This window comes from Chaetura pelagica, unplaced genomic scaffold (assembly GCF_000747805.2).
Source record: "Chaetura pelagica isolate M959 unplaced genomic scaffold, ChaPel_1.0 scaffold71, whole genome shotgun sequence".
Taxonomy (NCBI): Eukaryota; Metazoa; Chordata; class Aves; order Apodiformes; family Apodidae; genus Chaetura; species Chaetura pelagica.
This window is the reverse complement of record NW_009952435.1, coordinates 1620952-1631825: the sequence shown is the minus strand read 5'-3', so window position 1 is coordinate 1631825 and position 10874 is coordinate 1620952. Positions and strand designations below refer to the sequence as shown.

The window sequence follows — 10874 nt, the reverse complement described above, 5'->3', positions numbered from 1 at the left end:
TAGGTTGAGTTATTAAGGGCTAAAGAGTAGTATCCATTGTTCTTTGTGAAGCTACACACTTTGTTACTTCCCCCACCTAGTAGCAAGTTATGTCAGCACATGGAACTTCCTTTAGCATAGATCTTTAGCATAGACAGCAAATTAACTGGAGAATTACCTTTTGAAATGAATGCATCTTTTTAAGCCAACAGCAATATAGATTAAGCAGCATTTTCACTTTTTTTTAGATTTACCTTTCTGTTGCACATCAGAAACAGTTCTGGTTGACAAACTATTTGATCAATTAAAGGCATTCTTAGAATTGTATCTAGACTTTGAGGGAGAATAAAACTGATGCAGTTTTCACTGAGATATGATACACACTAGAATACTGACTTCCTTCACCATGCATGCATTTATGGATTTTAGCAAAAAAAGTATGGATAGGTGAAATGCACTCACAAACTTTGAAATGAAACTCACAAAGTTTGCACACTCTTTAAGGCCTACTGGAAAAAGCAGAGTAAGTAATTATAAAAATTTGTCTTTAATTCTGCTGACTGTGAACAAAAGCATTTTACAGGTGTTTTTGTGAAAGATCTTTCCCATTCTGTGGTTGCAGTCAAGTCAGATGCTTCATTCTAGGTGCAATCTGTGGAAGAAATCCCGATCTCAGTTAACAGTATTCACCTGGGCTTCCGAATTACTCTTGGTTTATGTGGGCTTAACCAAGCAATGCATACATGCTGTATATATATATATACAAATATATACACATCTCTGGTTTCTGAACTATTTTAGATTTATTCTCATGTATGGTTGGAGCCAGAAGAAATAAATTTCTTTGCATATAAAACCATGGAAAAAAAGTCTTCCTTTATTCCTGAAAATAATGGCATGTTAATCTTGCTTTCATTTCCTCATGTTACATCTCCTATGTTTTTTGCTGGTTTTCCACATTGTGAGAATTGCTAATTGCATTCCTATTGCCACCATTGCTACCTCTTCACCATGAGGTAAAATCTGTACATACAGAAACACCACTCCACATTTGCAGATGGTCCTGCAGTTTGTTCAAAATCCTCAGCACTGCTCTATATCCTGCTGGAACTGGAGTGCTTATAGGTTTATGTGATATTTTTCCCTTTTTGTCAGAGAAACATGAACATTCTAACTTCTTGATTTCTTCTAAATTGACAAGATTATTGATGAAAGTGAGTGCCAAACTCAACATAGATGATACGTATTGAACAAGACTAACTTGCTATTCCATTCTTACATATTCTGCCTATTGTTTTAAATAATAGCTTTAATTATACTGCATATTTCTTAAAAGCAATAATCTTTTTAAAAGCAGGAAACTGTTTAGTGTTACAGAAATAACACTATTAGCTAACAGGCCCAAGTGAACTTAACATGAACAACATAACAAATATTTCTTGTAAGTTGAGAGTTGATAGTTTTTATACATCAACTTTTGTGCTGCTAATTATGTCAGTGTTTTCCTATTACTAATTAATTAGTATTCCGTATCAGTATTTCTATATAGCCTCAACAGGTAAACAGTAACAACCTTTGGCTTCTCTGTAACTGCTTCATTGACATATGAGTTTGGAGTTTTCCTGTATTTGTCTTAGAAGCATATAAAATGAATGAGGCACTTATTTATTACATATGGGCAATTGGAACACACTGGGTTGTGTTTATTTTTGCTCCGATATGGGAGTTGTTTAATGTGACATTACAAAGGACTGAACATTTACATTTTTTAGTATGGTTGAACATAAGTATTTTTTAAGAGGAAAAGGGATTCTGGGAAGGAGCATCTGTCTTCCCAAAACTGAGTAAGTTATAAACTTTCTGAAGTAGTACTTACTTTTAAAAAAAGGGATAAAAAACGTGTATTCTTGGGAGCCAGAAAAATAGTTTGTGATATTCAGTTCAATGGTGTCTCTTAAGTTTCTGTTTTGTTTTCAATGCAGCAGGATTAGAGGGCAGAAGCTGCATTTTTGCAGACAGAAAACCCATGGTAACACAGACTGTGAAGAAATTTCCTTGCCTGATAAGGGGAATAAATGGAGCGTTTAGTTGGATTGCTTTAGATTCTTAAATAATATGTGCATTTCAAAGCCTCCTATGTATTATGGAACAATCATCATAGTTTAAAGTTACCATCAAAAGTAATATCAAGTACTTTACAATCATGACAGTATAGTCACACCTTGTAAGAACAGAAGAGATTGTTTTCCAAAGTGAGGGAACCTTTCATCCTAGGTTTTTCTTTCCTATCTGTATTAGAAACTAATCCAATGTAATTTAAAACTAGCTTCCAGTTTTACACCTCTGAAGATCTAGTCCAATACCTTGCTAAATGAAGGTTCAGTGGCAGCAGGCTGGTCAGCCTGCTGTCCAGTTGGCTTTTGACCATCCTGAAGGATTGAGACTTCCCAACATCTCTGCACAACATCCTCCAGTATTCAATCACTGTTATTGTATGTTTGGGGTTTTTTTGTTGTTTGTTTTTTTTTCATCTTCAACTAGAAATTCCTGTATTTCAGTTTGTGCCCAGATACGTTTCTCATTTACTTTTTATAAACTATTCTTTGAAAATGTCCCTATGAAATACCCATATGACATTCTAGCTAAGTCTTTCTTTTTTTGAACAGTCTTACTGTAACTCTCAGCTCCTCTGTCTCGTATCTCATATATTACACCTTTTTCTCCTCTTCCCTTTTAAATCTCCTGTAAATATTTAAGTGAACACCAGCACTTCCAACTGCATTCCTTAATGGCTAATTTTTAACTTCAGATTTTTAATTTCCACATTTGCATTTTCCACTCCTATAAAGGGAAAGGAAGGTTTCCGTTTTAAGATGCTGTCTATGTGAACTGACATCATCCAGCAGGTGGTATATATCAGCTCCTCAACTCCAACGTGGAAGTTGGTAACCAAGTTACACCACGGGAGTAAGTAGCAAAGGGTAGCTGGAAATGTAATCACTAGTCTTCTGGTTTTAGATACTGATTCATTATGTCTTCCCTCTAGCAAAAGCTTAAGGGTAAGCTCACATTTAAGCATTTTCTTGAGCTGTTGCCTCAAGTGGTATTCAAAGCAGATGTAATGTAGGAGGTAGTTGGTGATAAACTAAACCAAACCTAAAATGCCTCTAAGCAAGGGCTGTTGGTGGCTGAAAGAAGGGAGATGTGATTCACCACACAGAGTCAGGGTCAGCTTCTGTCCTAGAAATCCTTTGATGGATTCAAAGAGCTTTCTCCTCAATACTGAGTGTGACAGACCCCTTACAGACTGCCAGAAAGAACCAATATTAGAACAGAATATCAGGAACTGATTTTCTCTGATTACGTTTTTATAACAACAGCTATGAGAGACCAGTTTGGTACTACCCACTGCTCCAAGTTATCTCAACTGTTGAGCAGTAGATAGGCACCAGTAGAGCCCAGAGAAGGAGCTGACCCACCTCTACACTGTGGCAATTTTCATAAACTGGCACAGCTTCTCTGAAAGTGTATTTTACTCCATTTCTTTCAAAAGGAAGAATATAAAAGTTTTGTCATATCTTCTAATATTTTGTCTTTCCTGGCCCACTAAAGTGAAAATTAGAAAAAAAAGAAAGAACAACAACAGAAAAAATACAAAACCAGGAAAAAAACCCAACCCCAAAACGCCTAAGAAAAGCCTCATGTGATGAAACTAGAACAGAAATGTAGTGTTTTAGCCATGGTGCGTGTACAAAATGGGACAGGCAACAACAGAGTACTTTAATCTGTACTGTCTATATAAAACATTTATTTTAAGCTCTATAATGGTATTATAGAAATACATAGAATATTTTATAGAGTGTATTTTAGTGTACTCACTGTGAAAATAACACATTTATTAAGACACGTATTTGTATGTCCAAATGTTTTAAATATATGCACTTCTCTGCCTTGCAGTATCATGTTACTTTGAAAAACAAAATACCAATCTTTTATTCTTTGCTCCTCACCAAATCTTCTCATTCTGATTTCCCTGGGTCATCTGTGGTGCTCACTGCTGTGAGATATTTTATAAAAACCACGAAAAGTACTTTGATTTGTAGATTTCCTATATTTGTTTGCATTCATGTCTAGTGCACATAGCTTGCCGTTCAATTCTCCAAGTGCCTTCTTCGTAAGTACAGTGACATATAGTGCATTCATCAGTTTTCACCTCCCGGCCTGCTGGGATGACAGTCGTTTCTGCAAAGCAGTTTGGGCCTGAAAAAAAAAAAAAAGGTTGGTTATGTGATACACACAGCACTCTGTCCTTTGGCACAGCTCAGTGTTAGTCTCAAGGATGGAAAACCTAACGCGAAGTGAGCAAGCGCCAGGCACACAAATCAAACGCGAGCATGGTGCACGAGGCACAAAAGCAGCCAAGAGAGCAAGGACCCCACCCTCTAATGTGGCTGAGTGTTTCCAGCACGGGCTGTCCTGCCTTCCACAGGGGAAGGCACAATAAATCCTTTCTGCAAAACATGGAACTGTGACTGAGACCTGGGCACAACCTGACAATGCAGATGAATAGAAGTTTAAGGTAGAGAGAAAGCTGGCTGTTGACAGTGCAACTCTAAGCTACTAGAGAGATTATTACAAATGTTACTACTTTTTCTCCATTAGAAACAGACATTGCATTTGGTGTAGTAATCAGTGTATCAGATTAGTTGATTTTCCATTTAAAGGAAAAATATTTCTTTTCCAGTAGAATGGAATAGCTCAAGTCTCTTCTAAATGAAGATGCTTTTTGTGGATAAAATGAAAGTCAGCAAGTCTACAATCACCCCTTTTCCATTTCCAAGAATGAGGCAGGAGAATGACCCTCCAGCACAATATTCACAAGACAAATCTAGTTCTTTCAAAAGGTAGTACCATTGCACCTCTCTGCTGCAGAGGGCTGAGTGGTGTATTACCCACAGTTCTGGTAAAGAAGAAATATATTTCTATCTTAAAAATCCACACACACTTCTAAAGCAGCACTAAACTCTACCAACCATTTCCTATCTATGCACTGTCGTCCTCACAGGAATCTGTCCCTGCCATTCAATGAGAACATACAACAGCTGCTCAGGCAGAGCCTGAACGCTCAGCTGCTATCCATTGGGGTAAAATGTGCAGCATATATTGAGCTGATACAGCTGAATCTCTTGAAAGAATATGGGTGGGCAACAAGTTTATCAACTGCCAACCTGTTGGCCATGCAAGTAAATAAATCACAGGTGAGCTTCAGTCTTACATTTCCAGGCATCTACTGTAAGATATAAGGAAGCAGTATGGCTGCTTCTTCTAAGGCAATGAATTACTTTTTTTTAAGTGCACTGTCTGAAAACCAAAGGTGGGTGCAAGGTGCACATTTTAAAACATAAACCAAATAGTTTACAAATCAATTTAAATAGTTATCTATTTGGATCAGGTTATGAGTCTGTGTACTGACACAGATGTCTGAGAATTAGTTGCTAAATTGACAATAATAAAGGCCTATCCACATAAAAAAAGGAATGAAGAGGACTGGAATACTTGCAGAAATCTGCTTCACCAAATCATACCATTTATTCTCTGAATATTTAAGTCAGTATTTTGTTTTAGAACTGTTGACAAAGATCTCTAACATGTGGCTTCTTCCTCAGTTCTGGGTGGCTTCTGGCCCGTTGAATGCTTTGGACACAGAATGAATATCAAAATCCAACATATATCATGAAGTTACCTGCTTTAGTAACATAATGTTGTTGTGCACTTGTGTTCACAGCCCCCTTCAGTCTGTCCATGCAAAATACCCACAGGGTTAGGAGACACAGGAAGGAGGACTTCAGGGTAGAAGGCATGCTTCTGGGCCCCACACCATACACTGGGATGTAGCCCAGCTTTTAGCCAAGATAAAACTCTGTTATTAACTATGCAGTCTGTGGCAGAACTTCAGAATATTTCAACTCTTGATACACATAATTCTAATTATGTTTTGGTTAGGTACACTATTCTTCTTGCACCTAACGAACTTTCATTGCAAGATGGGTTCACCCAAGAATTAGGTAGAAATATCTGAGTGTTTTGCATGCACAGTATAAAGAGTTAAAATATTAAAAGCAGAATCTACTTTCCATGGAGAATTTGCACGAAACCTACAACACCACTTGAAATTTAACACTGCATAAAAGGAACAAAAATGGTGTCAATCCCCTGTGCAAGATTTATTTAATTCTGGGAAAGTAAGTATTACAGGCTATACTTGGTTATAAAAACCATCCAGGGAATGAAGTAAAAACAGAGCAACATACCTAATACAATTCACTAGGTTTCAGAACGTAAATGCCTCCATTCACAATTAGCAGCACCTTAATGCCAGGCATGACGACTCCTTCTTACATCAGAAAATTATTAAACATTACGTTTAATAAAACATAATAAAATTAGTTAGCCTTACACTGTTAAACTATTTAATATGGGGGGAAAGCCATTGCTTTGGTAAATCTACAAAAAAGCAATAACAATCTACTTGAGAAAGGAACCCTACAAAAATAAATGACAGCAACAAAGTACATTATTGAGCAAACTAGATATTTTTTTAGTATTATGTATTTTTTCTATAGAAAATGGCCTCTTTTCTGGTGCTGCATTTGCCCTCATCATTACTGTAACTGTAAATCCTATATAGTACTTAGACTTGCAATAGTCAACTGGCATCCATGCCTCATCTTTTTCTTCACAATATTGCATGTGCACAATATTGTGGTTAATGAAACAGAAAAGGTCATCAATGAAAAGGCTGAACTGACTGTATTACTGCAACACCTGGCACATAAATGTCAGTACAACATAGTGGCTATCCATTGGGGTAAAATGTGCAGCATATATTGAGCTGATACAGCTGAATCTCTTGAAAGAATATGGGTGGGCAACAAGTTTATCAACTGCCAACCTGTTGGCCATGCAAGTAAATAAATCACAGGTGAGCTTCAGTCTTACATTTCCAGGCATCTACTGTAAGATATAAGGAAGCAGTATGGCTGCTTCTTCTAAGGCAATGAATTACTTTTTTTTAAGTGCACTGTCTGAAAACCAAAGGTGGGTGCAAGGTGCACATTTTAAAACATAAACCAAATAGTTTACAAATCAATTTAAATAGTTATCTATTTGGATCAGGTTATGAGTCTGTGTACTGACACAGATGTCTGAGAATTAGTTGCTAAATTGACAATAATAAAGGCCTATACACATAAAAAAAGGAATGAAGAGGACTGGAATACTTGCAGAAATCTGCTTCACCAAATCATACCATTTATTCTCTGAATATTTAAGTCAGTATTTTGTTTTAGAACTGTTGACAAAGATCTCTAACATGTGGCTTCTTCCTCAGTTCTGGGTGGCTTCTGGCCCGTTGAATGCTTTGGACACAGAATGAATATCAAAATCCAACATATATCATGAAGTTACCTGCTTTAGTAACATAATGTTGTTGTGCACTTGTGTTCACAGCCCCCTTCAGTCTGTCCATGCAAAATACCCACAGGGTTAGGAGACACAGGAAGGAGGACTTCAGGGTAGAAGGCATGCTTCTGGGCCCCACACCATACACTGGGATGTAGCCCAGCTTTTAGCCAAGATAAAACTCTGTTATTAACTATGCAGTCTGTGGCAGAACTTCAGAATATTTCAACTCTTGATACACATAATTCTAATTATGTTTTGGTTAGGTACACTATTCTTCTTGCACCTAACGAACTTTCATTGCAAGATGGGTTCACCCAAGAATTAGGTAGAAATATCTGAGTGTTTTGCATGCACAGTATAAAGAGTTAAAATATTAAAAGCAGAATCTACTTTCCATGGAGAATTTGCACGAAACCTACAACACCACTTGAAATTTAACACTACATAAAAGGCATAAAAGGAACAAAAATGGTGTCAATCCCCTGTGCAAGATTTATTTAATTCTGGGAAAGTAAGTATTACAGGCTATACTTGGTTATAAAAACCATCCAGGGAATGAAGTAAAAACAGAGCAACATACCTAATACAATTCACTAGGTTTCAGAACGTAAATGCCTCCATTCACAATTAGCAGCACCTTAATGCCAGGCATGACGACTCCTTCTTACATCAGAAAGTTATTAAACATTACGTTTAATAAAACATAATAAAATTAGTTAGCCTTACACTGTTAAACTATTTAATATGGGGGGAAAGTCATTGCTTTGGTAAATCTACAAAAAAGCAATAACAATCTACTTGAGAAAGGAACCCTACAAAAATAAATGACAGCAACAAAGTACATTATTGAGCAAACTAGATATTTTTTTAGTATTATGTATTTTTTCTATAGAAAATGGCCTCTTTTCTGGTGCTGCATTTGCCCTCATCATTACTGTAACTGTAAATCCTATATAGTACTTAGACTTGCAATAGTCAACTGGCATCCATGCCTCATCTTTTTCTTCACAATATTGCATGTGCACAATATTGTGGTTAATGAAACAGAAAAGGTCATCAATGAAAAGGCTGAACTGACTGTATTACTGCAACACCTGGCACATAAATGTCAGTACAACATAGTGTCCAAACACAGGAAAATAATTACACTTTTATAATTTCTCCAAACCTTCAAACTTCTTCTAGGGGAAAAAATACCCTGAGCTCCACCCCAAACCTCATTCAATTCAGAAGCTGTATGAGCTAGTCCTGGCTCTTGACATCCTGTGGCTCCCTTCCCACCAAGCAGGCAATGCTCACAAAGGCTGGTGTTAAGACTCAAAAGTGCCATTTTCTCACTCTCCCTTACCAGAGGGAGGCAGAAGCACATATCTCCTACACATTCAGACTGGATAAGTTGTCCTGAAGGCATGACATTTGCTGAAACTACTGCTTTACTTAAAGCTGGGCAGTTTATATTGATTTAGCAAGATTTTCAGCTTCCCATCACAAAAGGCAAGACATTGTTGAGTTTTTAAGAAGTCTGAAAAATTACCTGACTTAGCACATGAAAATAATTTCAGAGTAAATCAGGGCTGTTCCAACTCCAAGGCAGTGGTGGGCTTTCTGACTGGATGTGGCTGTTGCAGGAACAGTGAATCTCTTCTTGGTCTTCATAAGAAGCTGCCTACTTTCTGACCTCCCACTCTAACACCACCACTCTGCCAACTTCAGCACTCGGTACTCATTCAGCACAGCGGTGGCTTGTTTGAGCTAATATGATCTGTGGTATAAACCCCCCTGGGCCCCACCTCCAACTGTATACGCTTGTAGAGCTCTAAGGAAGTCAGTAGTGCTGCACATCTTCACAGTAGATGAAGATCATGGAATATCACTCTTAAACCTGGTAGAAAATTCAATATGACATATTGTACCAATTCTGAGTGCAGCCTGAAATCTACCATGACATCATTTGTTTTCCTAAAGTATATATGAGCACGGTCAGACTCCACCTGAGCCACACCCTACAGGAATCAGCAGAGATTTCTCTTCTAGGGCTAAGGAACAGTTGCTGCCACCTCAGTGATGATGTCTTGAAGCAACAAGTTCAGTGCAAATGCTCATTTCTCACACTGAACACCAGATAGGAATGCAGAGCTTGGCTTCCCCATATCCCATATGAGTGAATCATATCATATCATATCTTTCAAAAGCAGCATTTACACTGGGCTCTAAGGAACTAGGAAAGAATATTGGTTGGTTAATTCATTGAGTTTGTAATGGGATCCTTGTCTCTCAAATCCTTAAAAACTAAAAAAAAAATAAAAATATTACTGGGACAAATGCTGCTATTGTGATTTTTTTCAAAGTCATGCCATTCCTGTGAGAAGCTGTCTTACTTCCATTTTATACTTCAGTGTTGACAAATGCATCTAATTTATACTTCAGTGTTGACAAATGCATCTAATTAAAATGCAGATTTTATTCTCTCAGAAGAAAACAGCTGATACCAATTATCAGCAGAGAATGGCCAAGCCACTCACCTACAGAAGCAAAAGCACCTGTAAGCTTGACAGCCTCTCAAGAGGCTCTCTGAAGCTTCTCCTCCTCCTCTCCTTCCACAAAACCACAGCTGTAAGCTACAGAGTTGTGTCCATTGCCTCTGCAACTTGTCCCTGCTTTCCATGGGCATGTGTTCTGATCAGCTAAAAAAATAAGACACAGCAATTGGGCAAATCATGTTTTAATCAACTGTTTTCATCATGTGTTAAACCAAATTATGGTCAAAGACACGTGTTCAACTGCAAGTAAACGTGTTTGCCTGGAGATTAAGTCATGGCAAATTCTGACCAATTAGGACTCCAGTGACAACCTCTGTCAAATAACGCTTTGACATAAGACTGCTTTGGGCTCTGGTTTGTACTGAACTCCCTAATAGCTGCCCTTTTTAATAGCTCCTTGCAGCAGTCTAACAGGTCACTTCCGAGGTAGCTGATGGCAGTCCTATCTACAGTGACAGTTTTATGGCATTCACCACTGTGATAGTAGAACACTTTGTAAATTACATAACCTCAACATTTAGCTTAGCCACTACCCCCCTCCTCCTTTTGTTTTTTTTTTAAATTGACTTTTTTTTTTTTTCCTTCCAAATTTCATGGAGAAATTTCCAACAGTTACAAGATGAAAAGACAGATCCTGCACTTTATTCTGGAAGTCTCGAGAGCCCTGACATTGCACAAGAAATAGTTGTGCTGGGTGGGATCAGAGGTCCACTTGCAACTGCAGCAGTCAAAATGAGATGCATGGGAAGTATATGGGGGACAGAGAAAGCACATGCACCCAGTTTCTAGAACTTTCTGAATTGGAGACTTTGCAAATGGCTCCTGTGTTCTGAGTTAACAAATGGAGTTAATAGATTTTTTTATGATTAAGATCTCCAACATTCTGCTGAA

The 10874-nt window shown here is 37.6% G+C and overlaps 1 protein-coding gene across 1 annotated transcript in view; it reads right to left on the bottom strand.

Annotated features, from left to right (window-relative positions):
- Positions 1-3751: 3751 nt before the first annotated feature.
- VWC2 (von Willebrand factor C domain containing 2) overlaps positions 3752-10874 on the bottom strand; it is a 54997-nt gene continuing 47874 nt past the window's right edge. Inside the window, exon 3 of the mRNA XM_010008326.1 lies at positions 3752-4239. Within this exon, the coding sequence (XP_010006628.1) occupies positions 4088-4239 (152 nt within the window). The 3' untranslated portion in view covers positions 3752-4087. The remainder of the gene's footprint in view (positions 4240-10874) is intronic.